General features: G+C 39.5%; 1 protein-coding gene across 2 annotated transcripts in view; it reads left to right on the top strand.

Moving 5' to 3' along the window:
- The first annotated feature begins 419 nt into the window (after positions 1-419).
- The window catches only part of Abcb7 (ATP binding cassette subfamily B member 7), a 128,075-nt gene continuing 100,877 nt past the window's right edge, over positions 420-27,617 (top strand). Inside the window, exons 1-2 of one of the 2 annotated variants that reach the window (XM_045140418.1) lie at positions 420-596; positions 23,162-23,212. In XM_045140418.1, the coding sequence (XP_044996353.1) occupies positions 429-596; positions 23,162-23,212 (219 nt within the window). In that variant the 5' untranslated portion in view covers positions 420-428. The remainder of the gene's footprint in view (positions 597-23,161; positions 23,213-27,617) is intronic. The other variant, XM_004666986.3, reaches the window with a different exon arrangement.

Below are 27,617 nucleotides of genomic sequence, written 5' to 3'. Positions count from 1 at the left end.
CTCATGGAGTGGGAGACGGGCTTATGCATGGGGGAAAACGGAAAGAGTGGAGTGTGACATTGAATTGGAGGCAATAAGAATATTGAATGACAGACAAGATAGGGTTATTTTATTTACCAAATGCAGTTTTCATACTTACATCAAGAAATAATTCATTATCTGAAATCTACACTTAACTAGCAACTTTAGGAAAAGAGAGCAAGACAAATGGTATTCTGATAATTCCGTGCTATGTAAGGAAAACAAAGCCCAGTCCCTGGGGGGGCGGGGAGAAAAAAAAAAGGCGCTACTCCGAGGCACCAGCATCTTCACAACAAGCTGTTTTCCGTGTCTGACAGGAGGAAAAGGCGGGGGAGGGGAGAGAAAGCCTCCTCAGGCCTCCAGTTTCCCACAATCCTCCTCTCTCGGTTCCTCTTTCCTCGCTCAAGATGGCGCTGCTCGCGATACATTCTTGGCGTTGGGCAGCCGCGGCGGCTGCTTTCGAAAAGCACAAGCATTCTACGCTCCTGACCCGGCCTCTAGTCACTATCTGCTGCTCAGGTCCGCAATGGAGGTCACATCAACGCGGCGCCTCAGGAACCGTTCGGACCTACCAGGTGTGCTGCGGTTCACTTGGGATAGTGGAGTGAAGGACAAGGGGACCTAAGAGGGGAAAGGTTGCCCTCACGACCTCGGGTCATAGAGAGCACCAAGACGAACGATTGTTCGGGCTAACTTAAGGCAGTCATGAGTGAAAGAAATTAGTTATTTGAGGGCGAGATGAAGAAAAACACTTGTGGACGGCAAAGGGGACTGGAACGGGAGGCTCGGGGCAGAAGGTAGCGGGAGCGTTGTTAGGATTTGCGTCCCACTCACTGCCTCTCCCCGTGTATTTCTAAGTGTAGGGAAGATGGGGCTATTATCGGAAGTTAACCATGGAGTTTGGTACACATTGCCTGAAGTTCAGATTTGACTCAGTTGCGAGTAGCATTTTGGAGGGCATTTTAAGATGACAACACGCTACCTATAAAGAAGTAGCAAACTGAATTGTGTTAACTCCCTTGCTGACAGGCATATTCCTTCCCTGATAGGTAAAACCGTAATTATCTCTCTCCAAAATGTAGACCACTCCAAATTAATATGTAAATTAGTTTTCTTTTGATCTGACTATTCAGTTGTGTTCTGTGTCACTTTGGAAGCCTTAAAATTGCGTTTCCTTAAGTTAGGAATTTAGCAGTGGTTATGGTGCCTCTGAATATTGGTGTTTATAATTACCTTTCATTCAAGAACAGTTTATTTTTGAGAAACTTTCTGTAGTTACTTCATTTAAGTGTGTCTTTTTTGTTTCCCACATATTGATGAAAAGTTTAATTGCCCTACTTGTTCCTCAGCATCACCTTGATATATTGTTAGTATTGTTTGAGAAGTAAACCGTTCCCTAAATTTTGATCGTCAACTTGTATTTAACCTCCACTTCTAAATTCAAAAACCATGTGTTAGATAATAAGGAGTTAGGAGAAACATGCACTTATGCTTTCAAGGATGGCAGTTTTTTGTTTTTTTTTTTTTTTTGTGAGACAAGGCCTTATTTGTAACCTACACTAGCCTTTAACTCATGATTCTCCTGCCTCAACTGGAATTACAGGCATAAGGTGACAAGAATTGCACAATTTTTAAAGTTAACAGTATTTTAATTTTACATATAATTATGTATTTGTGGGATATAGTGTGTTATCTTATGGATATATAGAGTTTATAATGACCACAGTAATTTGCATGGCCATCACCCCAAACATTTGTCATTAGTATATAGCATAATATTTTAGAGCTGAAAGGAACTATAGTGTAATGTTATAGAATGGTGTTAGGGGAGTAAATCAGCACTTGTTTAGATGAAAGTTAGGCAGAAGAAAAGCTCTAGTACTTTTAAAAATATTTATTTATGAGGGAGAGAATAGATGAATGAGTGAATGAATGAATATGGGCACTAGGACCTCATGCCACTGGAAGTGAACTTTAGGTGCATGTGTTACTTTGTGCTTCTGACTTTACTTGGGAACTGGGGAACTGAACTTGGAACGTCAGGCTTTGCAAACAAGTGCCTTTAACCAACTGCTGACCCATCTCTCCAGCCCTCTAGTAATTTTTTTTTTTTGGTCTTTTGAGGTAGGGTCTCACTCTGGTCCAGGCTGACCTGGAATTAACTATGTAGTCTCATGTTGGCCTCGAACTCTTGGCAGTCCTCCTACCTCTGCCTCCTGAGTGCTGGGATTAAAGGCATGCACCACCATGCCTGGCTCCCTCTAGTATTTTTTAAAATATATTTTTATTTATTTATTTGCAAGCAGATAGAGAGGGAGAAGGAGAAAGGGAATGAGAAAAGGGATGGGCAGGCCAGCACCTTCTGCCACTACAAGCAAACTCCAAATGCATGTACCACTTTGTGCATCTGGCTTTATGTGGGTACTAGGGAATTGAGCTCAGGTCCCCAGGCTTTTCAGGCAAGCACCTTTAACCACTGGAGCCATCTGTCCAGTTCTTCTAGTACTTTTTATGTAGTAAGGTATTATGTTTTACACCTTTTCTTGAGATAAGGTCTTGCTGTAGCCCAGGTTGACCCGGAATTCACTCTGTAGTCTCAGGTTGGCTTTGAACTCACAGCAATCCTCCATCTTTGCCTCCCCAGTGCTGTGATGAAAGGCATGCACCACCACACATGGCAGTGTTTTAAAACTTTTTATTTACAACCCCCATTACAACACACATGCTGATTATAATCCCCTCCCACCACTCTCCTTTGTCTCCCCTTCTAAGTCCTCTCTCCACTGAACCCCTTTTTCTTTCCAAGTACTCTACTCTTATATCTTGATGTCATCTTTTATAGGTTCCATGGTGTTACAGTGAGCACTCTGATGTCATCTTTTAAGTATATTTTATTTTTATCTATTTATTTGAGAGAGAGGCACTGAGAGAAGGGGATGGGGAGAATGGATGCGCCAAGGCCTCCAGCAGCTGTAAATGAACTCCAGATGCATGAACCACCTTGTGAATTTGGCTTATGTGGGTCCTGGGGAATCCAACCTGGGGTCTTTGGCCTTGCAGGCAAGTGTCTTAACCCTAAGCGACCTCTTCAGCCCTGATGTCATCTTTTTTTTTTGTCCTCATATTATGCAGGTCTTGTGTAGGTAGCACCAACCACTGTGAGGTCATGAATATACCATGGACACTTTATGCCTGGAAGAGAGTATTGCAAAGCACTTTTTCCTCTCTTTGACTCTTATATTCCTTCTTCCACGTCTGTAATGGTCTGTGAGCCTTGGAGGGTGTGATAAAGATGTCTCTCAGTGCTGAACCTTCTTCTGTCACTTCTTCTCAGCACTTTAATGAGTTTTTAGCTTCCCTACCCAAAAGTGAGAATAACATTAATATATGAGCATAAATGAAAATATTTAGAGGACAGTTTGGTGGGCATAACTATGCATTTAGGGGGCTGGAGAGATGGCTTAATGGTCAAAGATACTTGGCTTGCAAAGCCTGATGATCTGGGTTCTATTTCCCAGTACCCATGTAAAGCCAGATGCATGTGTCTTGAGTTTGTTTGCAATGGCTAAAGGTCCTGAATTCATCCTCTCTGCCTGCCTCTTTTTCTTTGTTTCTCAGTCTGCCTCTTTCTCTCTCTGTCCATCTGTCCCCCCCATCTCAAATGCATAAATAAAACTAAAATATATTCATTTAGCCAAACAGCAGTAGTAACTTCCCCCAAGGGCTTATGACCTTCTCAGCCTTAGGCTTTTGACTAGGTTTTCAGTATCAGATATGAATTTCTGTGGAGTGGCCTTCAAATCCAATCAGAGAACATCTATTTCCTGTCTAACAGACATTACACCAGTTGGCACATTTTGCCTGCCTAGCCAATACTGCTTGCTAGGTAAGCCTGTTGATGATTTTTCTTCCCCAGCAGGCTACATAACACTTTATAGCACTATGATAGTCTACAGGGAGGAGATTACCAGCTCAGCTGTAGCTTGATTTCTCAGTGTCTTGCAGTTATGTGGTGTCTTTTGAAATAGGGTACTACCATCTAGTTCTGGTGGGCATCCAAGAGTCTTGGCAATAGCAATAGCATGTATTGTTTGAAGAGCAACAGGAGCCTCACTGACCAAGAAGTCATTGGAAAGTATCCCATCCTTGACACTGAAATAATCTATGGCTTTTGTAGCATTATCCATCCCCACAGGGTACTTCTGCCTAAGTTATCTCTCTCTCTCTTTTGTTTTTTTGAGGTAGGGTCTCACTTTACCTCAGGCTGACCTAGAATTCACTATGTAGTCTCAGGGTAGCCTCGAGCTCATGGTGATCCTCCTAACTGTGCCTCCTGAGTGTAAGTTCTCTTTTTTTAACACACACACACACACACACACACACAGGCATGCATATATATATATATATATATATATATATATATATATATATATATATATATATATATAAACTTTTTTTTTGTTTTTTCAAGGTAGGGTCTCATTCTACCTCAGGCTGACCTGGAATTCACTATGGAGTCTCAGGGTGGTCTCGAACTCATGGCGATCTTCCTACCTCTGCCTCCTGAGTCCTGGGATTAAAGGTGTGTGCCACCATGCCCGGCAAAAAACATTTCTTATATTTTATTTTTATTTATTTGAAGAAAGTGGGAGGGGAGGAGGTAAGAGGAAGAGAATGTGTATGCTAGGGCTTCCAGCCATTGCACATGAACTGCAAATGCATGTGCTACCTTGTGCATTTGGCTTATGTGAGTCCTGGGGAATCGAACCTGGGTCCTTTGGCTTTGCAGGCAAGTGCCTTAACCACTAAGCTATATCTCCAGCCCAGTGAAGAAGTACCTTTCCATATGTCTCATTCATAACACCATTAATTTTGATTAACACTTCCCTTCTCTCCAAGAAAATATTATTTTATGAACGTCTGGGTATATGCATACATTCCTACATGAATGTGATTATTGGGGTGAACTGTAAAATATATTTTTGCATCATGCCCTAGAGTTGCAACCAATAGCTTGATGTGAACATTAAAATGACAATTAAATTAAAAAATAATTATTCACCTGTATTAGCTACATTTCAAGGGCTCAATATATATATTGATAGTACCTACTGATAGCATAGTGAAATTGTTTTCCATAGACACTGGCAGTTCAACTAGGCAATGTTACTATAGAGAATATATTAGCCCTTTTAATTTTTATTGCATTCTTTGGTTCACATATTTTAGAAGGGTAAATTGAACCCTGAAAGACACTATAAACACTCAATATATGTTGACTTATAAAGACACATATCTATAATTTAAAATCAGAGAATTTAAAAATATTTTTATTTATTTGTTTATAGAGAGAGAGAATGAGAGGGAATGAGAAATGGAGGGAATGGGCATGATAGGCCCTTTTGCCACTGAAACCGAACTCCAGGTGCATGTACACGTTTGTATATCTTTACATGGGTACTGGAGAATTGAGTTTGGAGTGTCAGGATTTGCAAGCAAATACCTTTAACTACTAATCCATCTCTATAGCCCCCAAATTGTAGAATTTTAAATAAGACTGAAATTGTATGATTTATTACATAACTGCTACTCTATTACATTATATAATATTAAAACAGTTTATGAAGCTTTTTTAAATTTAAATTTTTTATTGACTACTTCCATAATTGTAAACAATATCCCATGGTAATTCCCTCCCTCTCCCCACTTTTCCCTTTGAAACTCTGCTCTCCATCATATCCCCTCCCCCTCTCAATCAGTCTCTCTTTTATTTTGATGTCATGATCTTTTCTTCCAATTTATAATGGTCTTATGTTGGTAGTGTCAAGCACTGTGAGGTCATGGATATCCAGGCCATTTTGTGTCTGGGTGGAGCATGTTGTTAGGAGTCCTACCCTTCCTTTGGCTCTTATATTCTTTCTGCCACCTCTTCCACATAGAGCCTGAGCCTTGGAAGCTGTGATAGAGATATTGCAGTACTGAGCACTCCTGTCACTTCTTCTCAGCACTATGGTGCCTTCTGAATCATCCAAGGTCACTGCCATCTGAAAAGAGAAGATTCTTTAACCAAAAGTGAAAGTAGCATTAATATATGGGTATGAACATTAAGAGAAGTGCTTACTGGGCAGTTTGGTGAGCATAGTATATACATTTAGTCAGACACCAGCAGACGTTACACCTCTAGGGCTCATGACTATCCCTTTTGTAGGCTTTCAGTATCAGGGATGTATTCCCTCCCATGGAGCAGGCCTGTAGTCAATTTAGAGAATGGTAGGTTAACTCCATTACAGATGTGCTACTATTGCACCCATTGGCTCATTTGGCCTGGCTGGCCAGATTTAAGGCTTGCAGTGTCCACTGTTGAGTATCTTCACTGGTGATTTCTCTCTCTTCCATTGGACTGCATGCAGTGTGGTTTTTTCCAGTTTTCTGTCAGTTGATCTACATGGAGGAGGTTTTCAGCTCAGCTCCAGCAGGATTTCTCAGTGACCCTTCAGCTCAAATATGTGGAGGCTTTAGCAATTGGGTCTTACCATCTATTCCTGGTGGGAAGCCAAGGGCCTCGGCAATGGCCTGTAATGTTTTGGGGGCATCAGAGACCTCCTAGGCCAACAACTCACTGGAGGTATACCTGGCACTGAAAAACTTTTAGTAACAATTTGTGGCTTCTGAGTGTTCCATTGTCCAAAAAAGTAGGTTTCCATATGACTTATTTATATCCTCTTAGATTTTGATTAGCCAGCTCTCTACCTTTCTTCTATTCAATCTCTTCCCCTGTCCTCACTTAGGCCTTTTCACCCCCATTAATCTTTTCTTCTATTTACATATGCACAATACCATCCTATTAAGTCCTCCCTCCCACCCTTTCTATCCCTTTATATCTCCTTTCTATCTTACTGGCCTCTGCTGCTGAGTTTTATTCCTATTCACATAGAAGTCCAATCATTTGTAGCTAGGATCCACATATGAGAGAGAACATAGGACGTTTGGCTTTCTGGGCCTGGGTTACCTGGCTAAGTATAATCCTTACCAGATCCATCCATTTTCCTGCAAATTTCATAATTTCATTTTTCTTTACTGCTGAGTGGAGTTTCAAAGGGAAAAGTGGAGGGAGGGAGGGCATTACCCTGGGATATTGTTTACAATCATGAAGTTGTCAGTAAAAAATATATATATAAAATAAATGTGCCGCATCTTCATTATGAAGTTTTTTTTTAATTTTTAAATGTTTTTTATTAACAACTTCCATGATTATAAAAAATATCCCAAGGTAATGCCCTCCCTTCCCCTACGTTCCCCTTTGAAACTCCATTCTCCATCATATCCCCTCCCCCTCTCAATCAGTCTCTCTTTTATTTTGATGTCATAATCTTTTTCTACTATTATGATGGTCTTATGTAGGTAGTGTGAGGTCATGGATATCCAGGCCATATTGGTCTGGGGGGAGCACGTTGTAAGGAGTCCTACTCTTCCTTTGGCTCTTACATTCTTTCCCCCACGTCTTCTGCAATAGACCCTGAGCCATGGAAGTTGTGATAGAGGTATTGCAGCACTGAGCACTCCGGTTACTTCTTTCCAGCACCATGATGCCATGAAGTTATTTTTTAAGTGCTGGGGTTTGAGCCTAGGCCCTTTTACATGCAAGGCAAGTGCTCTACCACTGAGCTTTAGCCCTAGGTCACACATTTTGAATTAAAACTTGGCTTTATTTTGTTAATATTTAAATAGCCTGAGACATCATGTACTTTTTCTTCAGTACCTTATACCTGACTGAGTTTGATGAGTCTTTGATTATATGGATCCAAACACTGATCATACCCTTTTGTTCGTTGGTTTTGTAGCATCTTTTTGAGATATAATTTACATCCCATATAATTCACTCATTTAAAATTGTAATTCAGTGGAATTTAACATAGTCAATGATATATGCCATATTCAATTTTATATTTTTATCATTTTAAAAGGAAATATACTACCCTTTGTTATCTTTGTGTTATCTATCTGCTCTGCTGTTTAGTCCTGAGTAACCACTAGTTCATGTTCATTCTGTTTATATTTGCCTACTCTAGACATCTCCTATGAATGGAATTACATAATTTGTGATATTTTGGGGATTGGCTGCTTTTTTTGAGGTACAGTCTCTCTCTAGCCCAGGCCGACTTATATCTCAGTGTAGTTCCAGGCTGGCCTTAAACTCACAGTGATCTTCCTACTTCAGTCTCCTTAGTGCTGGGATTCATTGCTTGCACTACTACACTCAGCTTGATTGGTTTCTTTCACTTACTACTATGTTTCCAAGTTTTATCCATATTATGGCATGTGCAGTCACTTCATTTCTTACTGTAGCCAAGTAATAGTTGATGGTATGTATTTGCCAGATTTTCTGCATGCATTCATTAATTGATACACATTTGGACTGATTTTATCTTTCCTTTTTTTAAATTTTATTTTTATTTATTTGACAGAAAGAAAGAGGGAGAGAGGGAGGGAGGGAGGGAGGGAGAGAAGGAGGGAGAGAGAGAGAGAGAGAGAGAGGGAGAGAGGGAGAGAGAGAGAATGGGCGTGCCAGGGCTCCCAGCCACTGCAAATGAACTCCAGATGCAGGCGCCACCATTTGCATCTGGCTTATGTGGGACCTGGAGAATCGAACCTGTATCCTTAGGCTTCGCAGGCATGTACCTTAACTGCTAAGCCATCTTTCCAGCCCTATCTTTGCTTTTTAACAGTAATGCTTCTACAAATATTTTTTTTTGAGTTGAAGAGACTTTCTTAGATTTAAAGAAGAAAGGAGAAAAAATTTACAGAGACCTCCTGCTATGTGGGAGGCAGAAGGGGTTAGAAAGCCCATGTGGGAATAGGGGTCCCCCATCTCAGCAGAACTGGGCTGAGAGGAGGGGTACTTACAGAGCAGGAAGTTCAAGAGGTAAAAAGTCAAAAAGTGCTATAAGTATAAATCTGTAAGTTTTTGTGTGGACTTAAGTTTTTATTTATTTTATGTATATATATTTCATATTTCTCTAGAAGTAGAATTTCCAAAACATATAGTAGCTTTATGTTTAAATTATAAAGTAACTACCACACTGATTTGTTCTCATCCCCCCTTTCTTCCCTCCCTCCTTTCAGATTCTGTGTGAGATAGTATTACCTGGTTTTGTTTTTATTTTCTTTATGACTAAAAATAGAGTATCTTTCCATGTGCTTCTTTGGAGAAATGTTTATTCATTCCCCTTAGAGTATTTTTTTTTTGAGGTAGGGTCTCACTCTAGCCCAGGCTTACCTGGAATTCACTATGTAGTCTCAGGCTGGCCTCAAACTCACAGCAGTCCTCCTACCTCTGCTTCCCCAGTGCTGGGATTAAAGGCATGCCACCACATCTGGTACCCTTTGAGTTTTTTTTTTCTTTGTTGCTTTCTTGAGGTAGGGTTTCACTCTAGCCCAGGCTGACCTGGAATTCACTATTAGACACTCTCCCTCCCTCCCTCCCTGCCTCCCTCCCTCCCTCTCTCTTTCTCTCTGTCTTCAAACTCCTGGTGATCCACTTACCTCTGTCTCCCAAGTGCTGGGATTAAAGGTGCGTGCCACCACACCTGGTCCTTTGACTATTTTTATTTGAGCTATTGGATTTTTTTCCTGTGCTAAGGATTGAACTTGTACATATTTAAGTTATCATACTCTACCACTCAGTTACACCTCCAGTCCAGGAATGTTTTATTATTGAATTATAAAAATTTCTTGTATATTCTGGATACAAGTTCCTTATCAGATAGATAGTTTACAAATATACTCTTTTATTATATGGGTTTTCTTTTCTTTCTTTTTTCCTTTCTTTGAGGTAGGGCCTCTCTATAGCCATCTCTCCAGCCCTATCTTTGCTTTTTATCAGTAATGCAACTGACTATGGAGTGTCTGGAACTCATGGTGATCCTCCTACCTCTGCCTCCCGAGTGCTGGGATTAAAGGCAGGCTAACTACCATATCATGCTGTGTTTTCTTTATTTTTTTAAAAATTTATATGAGAGTGACAGACAGACAGAGGAAGAGGTAGATAGATAGAGAGAGAATGGGCATGCCAGGGCCTCCAGCCACAGCAAACAAACTGCAGATGCATACGTAGACCTGGGCAGTGGGAGGGAACCATAAATGGGTACAGCCTACTCACTCCAGACCACCACGCCTGCCCACACACTGTCAGCTCAAAGAACTCACATCCTGGCTGTGGGAGGGAACTACAAATGGGTCTGGCCTACTCACTCAAGACCACTGGTCCACCCACACATTGGCCAAGCAGGGAACTCAGACCCAGGCTGTGGGAGTTGACCAGAAGTGGGTCGGGCCTACTCACTCCAGGGCCCTGCACCTGCCCACACACGGAACTCAGACCTGGGAGGTAGGAGGGGGCAGAAATGGGTTTGGCCTATTCACTCCAGACCGGTGTGCCCACCCACACACTGATCTTGCTAGGAACTCACACCTGATATGAGGTGTGAGTAGCCCAGATATGGGTCCAGCCTACTCACTCCAGACCGCCATGCCTGCCCACACAGGACCATGCAGGGAATTCAGAACCAGGCTGTGGAAGGAGACCTTTAATGGGTCTAGCCTACTCACTCAAACCACTGTGCCCACCCACACACTGACTGTGCAAGGAACTCAGATCCAGGCTGTGGGAGGGGACCAGAAATGGGTCCGGCCTACTCACTCCAGACTGCCGTGCCTTCCCACACACTGACCATGCAGTGAAGGCCTACTCACTCCAGCCTGCACACCTGCCCACACACTGTGTAGGGAACTCCACTTCTATGCTTTTTTAAACCCCTATTTCACTTTTGTTTTTAAATAGTATTTTTGCTTAAAGTTTTTTGTTTCCTTTGAGCATATTTAAATATGTTAACCCTCTCTCTTTCATTATTCCTGCTAAGAAATCTTTTAATCTTGGGGTTCCTTTGTTAGTAAGAACCATTTCCTTTTGAAAGTTTCCCCTTGTTTTTGGATTTCAGTATTTTTACTATTTTGTGTTTGTGGGTCTTTTTGTTTTTCTCCTACTTGTTGAGCTTCCTTGATATGCACATTGCTGCCCCTGTTAATTCACTTTGGAAGTTTTCAGCTATTATTTCCCCAAATAGTTTTTCTGCTTTCTCCTATTTCTGGTACACTTGCAATACATATACTGACATGCATAATAATGCCCTGTATTTTGGGGGGGGGCTGTGTTCATTTTTTCACTTTCACCCTTATTCATATTGCATAAACTTTATTGATTTATCTCTGCATTTACTAAATCATCTGCCACTTAAAGTCTGCTGTTTAGCCCCTCTAATGAATTCATGTATTATACTTTACAACTCTAGTATTTCTGTTCCCTTTTTTAAAAAAAGTAATTTCTGTTTATTGATATTCTGTAATGAGACATTGTCATCACACTTTTAAACATGGCTTTCTTTAGTCTTTGAACATATTTATAGTGATTGTTTGAAGGACTCTTAAATGCAACATCTGTTCAAATCCATAGATTTTTTTTCTTGACTGCTTTTTGTTAGGTCATAATTTACTATTCTTTTGCATGTGTCACACTTTTTTTTTTAAGCTGGACACTTCAGACAATACGTTACAGCAACTCTGGGTACTGGTCCCTCCCTCCTTGGGCTTATTATTTGCTTGTTTGTTTTAGAGACTAGGTGGTTATTTTAGTGCTGTTTCTACCCTGTTGCTGCCCGCCCCTATGTTAAGCCTCTGACATTGCTTGGGGGAGGGCACTGCCTTTACTATGCCTACAGTCAGTCACTCTAAGATGATAATAGTTTGGGCAAGAATCTCTTTCCCAGTTATGCTGCAGTAATTGCTAACAGATCATACTGTTTTTTTCAACATGCTCTGCAGCATAAATTGTTATACAGAATAAAGCAATCAAAATAATGTTCCTTTGAAGGGATGGTTATTGAGGGCAGTGCTGGAGATTTTTTTTTTTTTTTTTTTTACTCCAGGAAGGCTTCTTCCTAGTTTTCTTTTTCTCTCTGGCGTGAGTCAGCTTTCCTATAGTTTAGATTCTATGTCCAGTCTCTTCCTAATTGCCTTTTAGTAAGGCTTTATTGGTTTTGTTTGTTTTTGAGACAAGATCTCTTTTATCACAGGCTGGTCTCCAGTTTATTATGTAGCCTGAGATGGCCTTGAATTTCTGATCATTCTGCCTCCATTTCCTTAGTGCTGAGATTACAGTCATCCCACCACACCCTGTTTATGCCATGATAGGGATCTGACCCATGGTCTCATGCATGCTAGGCTAGCATTTCTGTCAATTGATTTACAACCTCAGCCCCTTTATTGTAATTTCTTCTGAGAAGAGATTCATAGCTACTTACTTTAGGGCCACATTCTCCCCCTAGCAAAATCTTACTTCCAAAGGTCTGGACCTGGGGGTGAGAACCATGGTACACTTGTGATACCCTCACTTAGGGAGCTGAACCATCTCCCCAGACCTGTTAAAAAGATATTAAAAATTTTTCGCCTTTACTTTTCTAAAATCTGTTGCCTAAAGTCTTTGCTCTTTTAACCTCTCTTGTTGGATTTGTTGTTAGTTAACAAATGTGCTAACTGAAATAGAGAAAAACTTAGACAGAAATCAAGACAGCTATGCTAGCACTTTGCACATAAGGTGTAGCCCATCTTTGTGAGTTGTATTTCTTTAAATGTTGCCATTGCTATTTAGTTAGCTTATCATGTTTCTGTAATAAAATACAAACCTTGGTAATGGACAGCTCATATGATTAGGCTATCATGGTTGCTTATGTTTTTAATTTTTCTTAAGCGGTCCAGTTGTATTCCAAGTAATCAGTCAGAGAACTCAACTACAACCCAGGTCTTCAGTTTGAGAGGACAGGGATAATTTACCAGGTGATGAATTTGTAAATGAGTATTGAAAATTTATAGGCATATGTTAGCCTGAAGGCTGCATGGGAAAGGAGTATTTTAGAACAAGGATAGTAGATAATGTTTTAGTTTAGAGGATAGACAAGATTGTATGAAGGTATGGGAACTTTTGTTTGGAAGGAACATAGGAGGTTATAGTAATACATACAAGGTATGATGACCTTAATGTGGGCTATGATAGTGGTAATAGAGATCTTTAGGGTCTAAAGATGACAGGTTACCAAGTAGTTTGAAGGAGAGGGTAAAGAAGACAACAAGCAATAGAGAATAGCTGTCAAATATCTGACTTAGCTAGGTGGATAAATAATGTTATTAATTAATATAGAAGGAGCAATTAGAGAGTTAGATAAGATGGAGAAAATAAACAAGTTCAGTTTGAGTTCTGTGGACTTTAATGTTGAATTAGACACTAAAGTAAAAGTCTAGGCTTGGGCTGGAGAGATGCCTTAGTGGTTAAGGTGCTTACCTATGTAGCCTAAGGACACAAGTTCAAATCTGCAGAACCCATGTAAGCCAGATGCACGAGGTCACATATGCATACAAGGTGTCACAAGCATCTGGGGTTTAATTGCGGTGGCTAAAGGCCCTAGTGTACCAATTCTCTCTCTCTCTTTCTCTCTCATAAAATAAATAATAATAAAAAATCAGCCAGGCATGTTGACACACACCTTTAATCCCAAAACTCGGGAGACAGAAGTAGGAGCATTGCCGTGAGTTTGAGGCCACCCTGAGACTGCCCAGTGAATTCCAGGTCAGCCTCAATTAGAATGATACCCTACCTCAAAAAAACGAAACAAAACAAAAAAAAGTCTAAGCTTAAGTTAAAGAGTCATTCTGGGGACTGTTTGTTTTTATAGTCATAGTAGATACCTTATAGAGACTATAGGATGAGGAAAAAAAGCAAAGGCCTAAGGAACAAACTCTTGAAACCACCAATATCTAAAAAGGGGATGACATAAGAAAAATGAGCAGTGGCAGAGAGGTTAAAGAATTGGAGAACTTTGATATGTTAGAGGCTAGACAGAAAGGGTTTCAGAAAGGTGAGAATCAGGGCTCAGTGATTAAAGGTGCTTTCTTATAAAACCTGATGACTCTGGTTAGATTCCCCAGTATCCATGTAAAGCCAGATGTACGAAGTTGCATATGCATCTGGAGTTTGTTTGCAGAGGCAGGAGGCCCTGGTGCACCCATATTTGCTCTCTCTATGTTTGTCTCTCTCTACCTCACTTTCTCTCTCTCTTTCAGACAAACAAATAAGCAAATAAATAAATAAATAAAAAGGTGAGAACCATTAGTACTGTTATGCCACAGCCACAGAGTATATATAAGATGAACATGTAAAGTGGTTTTAATTTGGCAATTACTAGCTCAATTAGTATTAGTGATAAAAAAAACTTTTAATGGTGATACAGAGGTAGAAGCCATATTATAATGTCAGTAGTAAGGCTGAAATTATGAAGTGACCTCAGTGCATCATACCAAGGACATGTGCTATTGCTATATCTTATTACTGGTGATACTTTTTTGTTTAACATAGCATATGTTGGGTTTCTCCACTAATAACTACTGTTTCATCTTTGTGATTAAAAACACCTTGGAGGAGATTCTTTAAATATACAAATATTATGTTTATCCCTTAAGTTTCACCAGCAAATTTTAGCATGCATCAGTGGATCTTGTCTACAGCAATTATTACTTTGTTGTTTGCCTAATTACATTTTTCTATTTCTCTCACTCCTACATTTGTTAATTGGAATTCTTCTGTAAAGAAGTGCTATCCCCTTTTCCTATTTAATTGTCATTTCTTTATTTATGTTATAATGGACCCACAGATGTTAAGATATAGTCTGTAGGTTGTCATTCAACATTCTCAGTATTTATTTTGCTTGGTTATTCCAGTTTTGGCTCATTAGGATCTCCGTAAGTTTGGCTCCTATATCTTTTAGTTATGCCCCTGTCTCTCCCTTCCCCCAAACACATTTTTTTTAGAAGTTAACCATTTTTTTGTTTATTATTTTTATTATTTGAGAGTGACAGACAGAGAAAGAGGCAGATAGAGAGAGAGAGAGAGAATGGGCACGCCAGGGCCTCCAGCCACTGCAGACGAACTTCAGATGTGTGCGCCCCTTGTGCATCTGGCTAACGTGGATCCTGGGGAATCGAGCCTCGAGCCGGGGTCCTTAGGCTTCACAGGCAAGAGCTTAACCGCTAAGCCATCTCTCCAGCCCCCAAACACAGTTTTTTAGAAAGAGAGAGAGGAAGGGAGAGAGGGGGGAGAGAATTGGTGTGCCAGGGCCTCAGTCATTGCAATCAAACTCTAGACACTTGTACTACCTAGTGTACATGTGTGAATTTGCACTTGTGTCACTTTTGTGTGTCTGGCTTACATAGGATCTGGAGAGAGATCAAACATGGGTCCTTAGGCTTCACAGGCAAGCACCTTAACTGCTGAGCTATTTCTTCAGCCCCACCAAATACTTGTTGTTGTTGTTCTTTTAGATGCAAGGTTCCATTCTAGCCTACACTAACCTAGAACTTATTTTGTAGCCGCAGGCTGGCCTTGAACTCACAGAGGTCCTTCCAGCTCAGCTTCCCAAGTGCTGGGACTAAAGGCATTCACCACCATGCCCAGCTTCCCCAAGCACTTCTTTGCTTTCTGGTACCACACGAAATTTTAGGTTTAAGTTTTCTATTCCCTAGCCCTGAAATCCGCCCTTCTCAGTCAGGAACTTTACACTTTATTGGAAAATAGTGTTTATAAAACAAAGATCTGCTTGCTATGTTAGTATATGTGTTTATATATATATATAATTAATTAATTTACGTATTTATTTGATAGAGAAGGAGAGAGACTATGAATGGGCGCATCAGGGCCTCCAGCCACTGCAAACAAACTCCAGACGCATGTGGCTCCTTGAGCATCTGGCTAATGGGTGTCCTGGGGTATCAAACCTAGGTCTTTAGGCTTTGCAGGCAGATGCCTTAACCGCTAAGCCATCCCTCCAGCCCTATTATATATTTTTGATATATTTGAGACATTCTCATGTAGCCTAGACTTCGAACTCTCTATGAAGCTGAATTAAGCCTTGATCTAATCTTTCTGCCTGTGCCTCCAGAGTGCTGGGATTACAGGCATGCACAACCATGCCTGCCTGTATTTTATTATTTACTTACTTATTTATTTATTTTTGATACAGGTTTCATGTAGTGCAAGCTAGTCTGGACCTCACTGTGTAATTCAGGCTGGACTCGAACTCCTGCTTCTAGTGTTAGAATTACATTATGTACCATCATGCCTGGCTCTGACTAAACATAGTCACTTCTTAAATTCTGGAGATTGCTACTAACCACAAAGAAATGTATTTCCTGGTCGCAATAATAAAATCAATAAACTTTACAGTTAGCAGTGTTGACCATTAATTTTATATAATACTCAAGAAACTATTGAATCTAAAGGGAAGTAAGAATGTTATCTTCTAAAACAGTGTTTGTAGAAAATGGAATTATTAGTTTGATAAACTTTGTATCTTCAGAAGTATATGCCAAACATTTTGTTACTTCTTTTTTTAAATTTATTTTTATTTATTATCAGGCACAGAGATAAGGATAAAGAGAGAAATAGAATGGGCATGGCAGGGCCTCTGGCCACTACAAATGAATTCCAGATGCATGTGCCACCGTGTACATCTGACTTACATGGGACATGGAGTATCGAACCTGGGTTCTTAGGCTACGCAGGCAGGTGCCTTAACCACTAAACCATCTTTCCAGCCCTGTTACTTCTTCTTTTTTTAAATGTTTTATGTACTTATTTATTTGAGAGAGGAAGAGTGAAAGAGATAAAGAGAGGAAGAGGCAGATAGAGAAAGAGAATGGGTGCTCCCAGGCCTTTAGCTACTATAAACAAGCTCCAGATGCTTGTGCTACCTTGTGTATCTGGCTTATGTGGACACTGGGGAATTGAGCCTGGGTTCTTAGGCTTTGCAAGCAAGTACAATAACTGCTAAGCCATCTCTCCAGCTCCTCATTCATTACTTATAATTAAATGCCCTTGATAGATATAATTCTGTCATAGACAACTGTTTTAAAAGTTATAATGGGGGCTGGAGAGATGGGTCAGTGGTTAAAGGTGCTTGCTTATAAAGTCTGATGGCCTAGATTCTATTTTGCAGTTTGTTTGTAGTAGCAAGAGGCTCTTTCAATCTCTCTCTCTCTCATATGTATATATGTACACATGCACAAAAAAAGTTAGAATTGTTACCAGAGTTGTTAGGGTCAAAGCCTGAGCTCTCACAGCCCTGAGAAACTCGGCTTGGACCCTTATCCTCAGTAGGTCAATCAAAAGAGCCAAATTAATAGTGAAGAGCCAAATTAATAGAAAAACAGAAAAAAAAAGATTTTTTCAATGTGGCCACATTGGGAAGAAAAACAAAGAGGTCCAGTGGCTGTCAGCCCCAAATCCCTCTTTGGGATCTCTGACATGAAGTATACATGACATGAGAGCAAGAGGTATATATAACTAAGCAATCATGGTCAAGGTGTGGTCCTACCCATTATCATTGGTTGGGTTCTGTCTTTCTTGCAAGGTGGTCTGACAAGTTGTCAGAACTGTGCAAAATCCCTTCCTGAGAGACAAGCTCCCCCTCAGCAAGGTACCAGTTACCCAGACTTTTCCTTATCCCAGCATGAGAGTTTTAGGGAAATTCCAATTTTTTGGGATGCCTTGTCTCAATAGTTTGATAGCAGAAGGAATTGGAACAAGTGTCTCTTTAGAATATCTTCATTCCTATCAGGATGATTATAGTACTGAGGTGAGATTTATGTAGTATAAAATTTACCAGTTTTAAAGTGAAAAATTAGTAACATTTAGTAAATTTACACTGTGCAACAACCAACACCTCTGACTAGTTACAAAACATTTCCATTACTCTAAAGTCAGTCTCTTTAATCTCTTGAACAGTTTCTTCCTATTTTCCCCTAGCAACCAGTCTGTATAAATGTATCTGTTCCATATAGTTCACACAAATGAAATCATACAATATGTGATATTTAGTATTACCATCCCTTATACTTAGCACAGTGTTTCAGAGGCTCAACTATTTTGTGGCTGCATTATTTTATTTTTTCTTATTAAGCGACATTTCATATTTTACTTAATTTTTTGTAGCCATAGAGATTGTAACCAGTCTTGGGGATGGTAGGCCAGCATTCTGCAACCAAGTTACATAATTATCTATACCACAATGCTTAAATCCATTTTTCTGGTAGAGACCTTTGCATTGTTTTAAACCTTTTTAAATTTTTTTTGGTTTATTTTTATTTATTTATTTGAAAGTGACAGTCAGAGAAAGAGGCAGAGAGAGAGAGAGAGAGAGAGAGAATGAGCACGCCAGGGCTTCCAGCCACTGCAGACGAATTCCAGATGCATGTGCCCCCTTGTGCATCTGGCTAACATGGGTCCTGGGGAATCGAGACTCAAACTGGGGTCCTTAGGCTTCATAGGCAAGCACTTAACCGCTAAGCCATCTCTCCAGCCCTGTTTTAAGCCTTTTTGTTTTTTGTGAGTGTTGCTATTATAAACAAGGATTTCTAGTAGTTTTTTGAGTGCTGTTTTTCATTCTTTTGGGCACATATCTCAGAGTCGAATTACAGGGTCATATGGAAATTTTATATTTATTTTATTCAGACACTGACAAATTGTTTTCCACAGTAGTCAAACCACCTTGAATGAAGGATCTAATTTTTCTAACCCCTTGGCAGCACTTCTTATTTCCTATGTTTTTGATGGGTGCTTGGTTTTCTTTATTTATGAAAGAGAGAGAGAGAGAGAGAGAGAGAATAGGCTTGCTAGGGCCTCTAGCCACTGTAAACAAACTCCAGACATATGTATCACTTTGTGCATCTGGTTGGCTTTACATGCGTTCTGGAGAATTGACCCTCAGTCCTTTGGCTTTGAAGACAAGTGCTTTAACTGCTAAGCTATCTCTCTAGCCCTGGTTTTCTTTTTCAGTATAGCTACCCTAGTTAAGTGATATCTTAGTGTAGTTTTAGAGTTTTATTTATTTATTTATGTTTTAAATTTAATTGAAAATCTCCATAATTTTATATATGTATGTATGTATGTGTATGTATGTATGTGTATGTATGTATGTGTATGTATATATATATATGTATGTATGTATGTATGTATATATGTATGTGTTTACATATATATATATAATTTGTTATTGTTTTTGAGGTTGGGTCTCACTGTAACTCAGGCTGACCTCTAGAACTCACTCTGGTCCCAGGCTGGCCTCGAACTCAAAGAGATTCTCCTACTTCTATATCCAAGTGCTGGGGCTAAAGGCATGTGCTACCACACTTGGCCTTGGTTTGTAAAGGTAGAGTCTTGTTCTAGCCCAGGATGACCTGGAATTCATTCTGTAGTCTCAGGGTGGCCTCAAACTCATGGTGATGCTCCTACCTCTGCTCCCCAAGTACTGAGATTAAAGGCATATGCCATCATGCCCAGCAATATCTATATTTTATTGACAAATTTCAAACATGTATATATTTTGTTCATAACCATCAACCATCCATGATGGAATGTTGATGGATCCACTATTGTGCAGATCTTGCGCAGGTAGTTATAGTTGCTGTGCATTCATGAATGTATCAACAACGTCATGTCTGGAAGACAGTGTTCCAAAGCATTCATCCCTATCTTCTGGCTCTTACATTCTTTCCACCCCTCTTCCATAGTGTTCCTTGAAAAGGGATGTCCTTTTTAGCACTGAACATTCAACACTCAGTTTATTTTCAGCACTATGATGAGTTTTGAGTCTCCTAAGTAGTTACCACCAACTGCAAAAAGACCTTCTCAACCAAAAATGAATACGTCTGCATTGAGAGGTCTTAGAAGGCTCCATATTGTCAACCTCAGTAGCCTGGGGAGTTCCCTCAGATTTTTTATCCTGGGTTGTAGACTGAGTTTGATATCATCCGGGGGTAGAGTGAGACCCTGCCTCAAAAACAAAAATGAAAGTCATAGATAATTTTACTTCTTCCATTCTAAATATGGCAGCCTGTGGCTAGGACATCCAATATGGTATTAAATACAAATACTAAGAAATGGTGTTATTACTCATGATCTTACATGAAAATGTTTCATTCTTTCACTATTGTGTGTGTTTTCTGTGGGGTTATATCAATTCTATTATGTTGAGGTTGATTTTTTCTACTAATATTTTAGATTTTTTTTATCATGAAAGGGTGTTGAATTTTGTCAAATGAGTTTTTTACATGAATTGAGATGATCATGTGGTTATCTTTCCTTCATTAATATATGCTGTGTATTTTCATTGTTGAGCCATCCTTGCTTTCTAGAGATAAATCCAAGAGTTTTTGTTTTATAACTAAACTTAATTATGTACTATTAAATGACCCTACATTATTATATTTTAGCCTATCTCTGTCTTAGCTATTAGTATACCATGTTTTGTAAAGCCCTTTAACTTTTATACTTTAGTAATTTAGATTGGCACTTATGATAGAAAAAGTCTGTGACTAGTAAGTAATGCATTTTTAATGCTAACATGGTTTTCAGGTTATTAGTCATAGGTCATAATGTTATAATATATTTAATTCATTAAAAGGAATGAAAATGTGTAATTATGCAATGTAGTTTATTTTATTAAGGTTACTTTTTTACTAAATTTGAAATTGCAGAAGACCTTCATGTAAAAATTCTACTTAAAAATAGAACCTTAGTGAATAAAACACAGATTTCAGTGATAGTTATATTGGGAAGCCAAATGTTGTGTTCTATCCAAACTTCATTTAAGTAAATTTTGTTTATTTGGATGGCATTTTCAATGGCTTGTTAACTAGTGTTTTAATTGCCAGCAAAGACAGTTGCTTTTTTAAGTACAAGAAGTAATTATACATAGAATCATAAATTTATTGGTCTTGCATTAGAGAAGACAGTAGGAGTAATCTATTCTGTTTTACTAATATTATAATTGAGAAACTGATGAATCATATAGCAGATAGCATAGTGAGATAATGAATTAACCAGGGTCAAAAGAACCAAGTACTCCTAACTTTGGATAGAATGTTGATATTACTGTATCATTTTAAGATTTTTGAATTCAGTTTATTTTTATTTATTTGAGAGTGACAGAGAGAGAAAGAGGCAGAGAGAGAGACAGAAAGAGAGAGAGAGAATGGGCTTGCCCGGGTCTCCTGCCACTGCAAACGAACTCCAGATGCATGCACCCCCTTGTGCATCTGGCTAACATGGGTCCTGGGGAATTGAGCCTCGAACCGGGGTCCTTAGGCTTCACAGGCAAGTGCTTAACCACTAAGCCATATCTCCAGCCCTGAACTCAGGTTTTTTAAGCAGACTAACCCTGGCTCAACTCTTCTTGGAAATTTGACCCAAGGGCTACTGAGATAAAATCCCCAACAGGAATTCAAAAATAGGTGAAACTGTCATTCCCTAATTTTTCTGTGGTTCTTTATTATTATAAAACAGTGTCGCAAAGTTTTCTCTCTATTATTTGAAACCAACTGAAAAGTTGAGAAGTAGAACCACTTTTGAAAGAGAATAGCTAAATACTTCAGATTTGTTATTTGTTCTTTAACTATTTCCTTGACAAATACTCGCAAAGTACCTAAGAAATGTGGTCAACTGGATATTATATGGGAAACAGGTTTGGTTCTTTTTTTCATGGACCTGATGGATGAGGAGATAGAAATATAGACATGAAGTGATGACCGAAAAATAAGATTAGGGCTAGTGTTGTGGCTAAGTATTCTAGCATATATAAGACCCGTGGTTTAATCCCCTAGTACCTAAACAAACAATGCAATATTGGAAAAGTAACAGGTGCTATATTAGACGATGCATACTTCATGATACTTGCTAATATTTGACCTGATCTAGGAATTTAGGAAAGCCTTCCTGAGGTAGTGGTGTTGAGCTAAGATCTGAATGATCATAGAAGAAAATGGCAAGCATTCCAGGCAGAGGGAAACATAGGTACTAAAAATGTATATTGATTAGGATGTATGGGATAAGGTGTGACAAGATTAAGACGGGAGGTAGGTAGGTGTGGGCCCAACTATGCAGTGCCTTCTATATCCATCTAGGAAGCTGATTAATGTTAATAGTTAAAACAACCTGTTCTTAGGTACTTTTGGAATATTCAGGATTAAAGGAAGAAGTGTTAACTTGAGTGGAAATTGGGAAAAATGTATTTTTGGTTGTGTGTATAGTATGTGGTGTGTGCATGTGTGTGCATGCAGATGTACACACTTATGTGGAGGTCAGGGGAAGACATGAGGTATCCTCTGACTCTAGCCTACCTTATTTTACTGAGATAGAGCCTCTCACTGAACCTGGAGCTCCTGGGGGTTTTATTTTTTGTTTGTTTTTTCTCTTCTTAAAAAAATCTTGGGCTGGAGAGATAGCTTAGCGGTTAAGCACTTGCCTGTGAAACCTAAGGACCCCAGTTCAAGGCTTGATTCCCCAGGACCCACATTAGCCAGATGCACAAGGGGGCGCATGCGTCTGGAGTTTGTTTGCAGAGGCTGGAAGCCCTGGTGCGCCCATTCTCTCTCTCTCTCTCTCTCTCTCTCTCTCTCTCTCTCTCTCTCTCTCTCTCTCTCTCTGTCACACTCAAATAAATAAATAAAAATGAACAAAAAATTTAAAAAAATCTTGTTGATAGGTTCCATACATATAGACAATATAACATGCTCACAAGTCCCCTCCCGCCACCTTCATTTTTCCCCCTCCCAAATTCCCCCTTCACTGCCTTCTTTTTTCAAACTACTCCCTACTGCTCTTCTAGTTTGATGTCATCATTTTTCCTCCTGTCATGCATGTCTTGTGTAGGTAGCATCAGCCACTGTTAGGTCATGACATCAAGGCTACTTTGTGTCTGGAAGACAGTATTGTAAGCAGTCCTCCCCCTTCCTTTGGCTCTTCTTACATTCTTCCACCACCTCTTGTACAATGGTTTCTGAACCTTGGAAGGTGTGATAGAGATGTCTCAGTGCTGAACATTCCACTGTTGTCTTCTCAGCATTTTGGTGAGTTTTGAGTTGCCCCAGTGGTCACTTCCACTTGAAAAGAGAAGCTTCTTTAACCAAAAGTTTTGTAGTTCTTCTGGTTTTACCTTTGCTCTCTTTTATTAACTAGTAAGTGAGTATCGTTTATTTTTTCCAGGTTCCTTATGTGTGTGCTTTTCTTTCACTTCAGCATGGAGGATCCTGTCAGGTATTTTCTTTTTTCTTTCTTTTTTTTTTGGTTTTTCGAGGTAGGGTCTCACTCTGGAATTAACTCTGTAGTCTCAGGGTGGCCTTGAACTCATGGTGATCCTCCTACCTCTGCCTCCCAAGTGCTGGGATTAAAGGCGTGCGCCACCATGCCCGGCTCAGGTATTTTCTTTAGAGCTGGTTTTGTCTTCAAATAATTCCGTTAGCCTTCTTTTGTTGTGGAATGTCCTTATTTCTCAATCTATTTGAATGGATAGCTTTACAGGATAAAGTAACCTTGGTTGACAGTTGCTATCTTTCAGAACTTTGAACACATCATTCCAAGCCCTTCTGGCTTTGAAAGTTTGTGTTGAGTAATCTGCTGTGATCCTGATGTGCTTGTCTTTGTATGTACTTGATTTTTATAACTGCTTTCAATATATTTTATTTGGCTGGTATGTTTGGTAGTTTAATTATAATATGGAGAGGAGAGATTTCTTCCAGATTTTGTCTGTTTGGTGTTCTAAAGGCTTCCTGTATCTGCATTGGCATCTCTTTCCCAATTTGGGTTAGTTTTCATCTATGATTGTGTTAAAAATGCCTGATATGCCTTTGGAGTGAAATTCTCCTTCACCCCTACCCTGAATTCTCATGTTTGGTCTTTTCATAGTGTCCCAAATATCTTGAAATTCCCTTTCATACTTTGATTATTTCTATTTCTATTTATTTATGTCTTGTATTGACCTCCTTATTTCATTAAATTGGTTTCCTGTGTCTTCTTTGATCCCTTTGATTTCCTCTTTCATTCCTTTGATTTCCTCTTTTATTTCTTTGAACATATTTATAATCATTCTTTTGAAATCTTTCTCAGGTAGTTCCTCTAAATCAGTCTCCCTGGAAGTCATTTCTGATGCATTAATACTTTTTGGTAGATTTATATTGTCTTGATTTTTTTGTGTTTCTTGTATTATAATGTAGCGATTTTTACATCTTGGATTAATTTAATGCTTGGATTTTCTAATTATCTACAGTATTATTAGATGTATCAATCAATCTGATATTATATATCTTCAGGGTTTGGGGCTTAAGGTGTTAGGTGTGGCTCGTAAGATTCTCAGAGTAGCCCCAAAAGAGACCATAGGTATTGGGTTTGCCTGCTATGAGAGTATTCAAGTAGGCTAAGTGGAACAAAATACAGGCAGATTCTAAAATTTAATTAAACAATGTACATAGTCAATGACAAAAAGCATAGATTATTGTGCAAGAGTAGGTATTATGACAACCAGATCCTCTAACAAAATCACAATCCCTGGGAGGCTAAGATTTCTGGTCTGTAGAGGGTTCTAAGTCAGCTTGTGACAAAGTGAGACCTTCCCTAATGAACGATGGAAGAGGAAACAAAGGCATTGTAAATCAGGAAGCAACAAATGACATGCCCCAAATATAGTTTATTCAAGGATGGAAAATCCGGACCATCCATCAGATTTAACATATAACTTACCCTGACATGGAAGGTGCAATTAGCACTTCCAATTCAAGCCTATATACCAGGCTTATTTAGCAGGTATTGACCTGGTGTAATGCCAGTTACCTTTTGGGATGGTTTTGATCTCAGTTATGTTGAGCTCCTGGTTGGGTTCCTCTTTGCTGATCCATGGGTTCAGGTAGGTTGGCTGGGTCTCTAGGTTGCTGCTCTGATGACCTGTGCTGGGTGCTTTTGTACATGAGCTCCCTTCCCCAGGTCTCTGGTGCTTGCTGGTGTTTGTGCTGGCAGTGGGGGAGGCTGTGGATGGCGGCTGAAGTTCTCCTGCTGGTCCTTGTCATCCTCTTCCTCACTAGCTGCTCCATTGGTCTCTACCATCTTCCCTTCACGTTTCTTGAGTTTACGAGCAGGCTGGTGTGAGTGAGAATCCTCTCACCTGATTCCCCTGAGGCTTAGACCAAGCCTTGCGCTTGTGGTCACACAGACCTGGTTCTGGTGCTGCTGGAGCCACTTCTGCCTGCTTCTGTGGGCTCTAGATGCTCTGAATCTCTCCTACTTCTCTGCTACAGTTGGTAATTTCTTATACACCTCACTTTTTAGTAGAAGAGTGTATTTTGATGTTTTTATTTGGCTTTTTCTCCCCTATGCTGCTTTGACATGGTTCTTATGCAGCCATCTTAACCGGAAGTCCTCAACATTGATTTTTATTTGGGAGTTTTTGCAAGCTTCATCATTGATTTAGTGGAATATTGAAGTTACTTCCATGTTTAGGATAAAGCACCTGACTAAAGTTGCTGATGGGAGGAAAGGATTTATTTTGGCTTCAGTCTAGTGGGGAAGCTTCATGATGACAGGGGAAGGCATGGCATGAGCAGAGGCTGAACATCACCTCCTTGACAACAGCAGGTGGAACACAGCAGCAGGAAAATGATCCAAACTCTGGCTAGTGGGAGCTAGCTGTGACAGTTCTAAGCCTACCCCCAGTAACACACATTCTCCAACAAGTTTACACTTCCCAAGTTGCCACCAACTGATGACTAATTATACAAAACAAATGAGTTTATGCGGGACATCTGATCCAAATCACCACATGGAGGGATGATTTTTGAAAGTACTATTACTTGTGGTGACATCATGCCTATGTTTTTTTTGTGAGGTAGGGCCTCACTGTAGCCCAGGCTGACCTGGGATTTGCTATGGTCTCAAACTCACACTGTTAGTATCAAAGAAAAAGAAACAAGATGATGTGTTCCTTGTTAGCAGAAAAATTATCCTATTGTTTCCAGATTGTTGATCTGCAAGATGACAGTTAGTAAATTCTCCAGATCCAGTGAAATTGCTAATACTATTAGAATTGTTAGTGTTTGGAATAGATATCTCCATCTCCCCTGTACCACTTGCTAATTGCGTAACCTTAAACATGACAACTTTTCAGCTTCAGTTTCTTAACTGTAAAATGGGAAAATGTAATAATAAAAGCTACTCCTGCCTTTGATGATTGTAGTGAGAATGAAATGAGATAATGTAGTGTTGGGCATTAGGCTAGCAATGAAATATGTGCTGAATGATAGTGACCACTCTTGTTCTTACCAAAAGGCTAATAAAAATACTGTAGTAAGCCAAGACCAAGTTAAAACTGTGAAAAGTGATAAAATACTAACTAGGTTGTCCATCCATGGACTTTCTATATGTGAATTAACTTCAATTTTTTAAAAGAATAAATAGTGGTGGTAAGGCAGACAAGATACTATCTCATAATATTTGTCTTGTTCTAACATTTATTTCTGTATCTGTCAATTTTAGGCCATAAACTTCTAAGCATAAGGATCATGTATTTAGAAATTTTTGCTATATACAATGTATAGAATGAAACACATTCTGTTTTTTTAATTAATTAATTAATAATTGAGAGCAACGGTGGTGGGGAGGAATGGGCACACCAGGGCCTCCAGCCACTGCAAACGAACTCCAGATGCATGCGCTCCCTTGTGCATCTGGCTAACGTGGGTCCTGGGGAATCGAGCCTTGAACCGGGGTCCTTACTTCACAGGCAAGCGCTTAACCAGAGCATCTCTCCAGCTGTAAAACACATTCTGTATTGCAGCAGTGAGCACCATTTGAGAAGATTGGTAGGACAATTTAGAGCAAGGTTTGTTTACCCTTGAAACATTCTGGAGTGACTTGAAGGCTCTAGGTGCTTCTCTTCAAGGTAGCTCTAAAAACATAGCTTTTAAAATGCTCCTAGGGAGAGGCTGGAGAGATGGCTCAATGGTTACGGACTTACCTGCAAAACCTAATGACCCAGGTTTGGTTTCCCAGTACCCACAAAGAGCTAGATGCACAAAGTGGCACATGCATCTGGAATTCGTTTGCAGCAGCTAGAGTTCATTTGCAGTTGCTAGAGGCCTTGGCGCTCCGCCTCTTTCTCTCTCTCTCCCTGCTTGCAAATAAATGAAAAAAAATTTTTTTTAATTCTCCTAGGGAAAACTGTCAGTTTTCTTCCTGGAAATATGTGAAAACAAGTGTTCTAACTATTGTATGAATTATGGTCACATTTTGGAATTTTTGAAGTGAGTTGAAAAGAAGAGTGGATATTTTTAGAAAAAAACCTGACAGGTTTTCAGGGCTTAAGTAGAGCTATAGGAAAATGAGAGGAAGCAAAATTAAGACTTTTTTCTGTTTATGTGATGTGAGGGTGAGTTTCCATATCTTTTGAAAAAATTCCCCATTTTTGTTTTATTTGAGGAGCTGATTCAGCTGCTTTGGGCAATAATAGTGTCATCAGAAATGTACAGTTGTATTTTGTATCATCACCCTGTGCAATTAGACTGTGAGGAGATAATGGAATAGGGGTTAGCAACCTTCTTGGGTTTGAGTTCCATTAGCAATATGAAACTAACAATTAAAAACCAGGCAGAAGAAAAAGAGAAATCAATGAACATAT

Source organism: Jaculus jaculus, chromosome X (assembly GCF_020740685.1).
Source record: "Jaculus jaculus isolate mJacJac1 chromosome X, mJacJac1.mat.Y.cur, whole genome shotgun sequence".
Taxonomy (NCBI): Eukaryota; Metazoa; Chordata; class Mammalia; order Rodentia; family Dipodidae; genus Jaculus; species Jaculus jaculus.
Note: the sequence above shows the minus strand (reverse complement) of the source record. Positions and strands in the feature narration are given on the sequence as shown.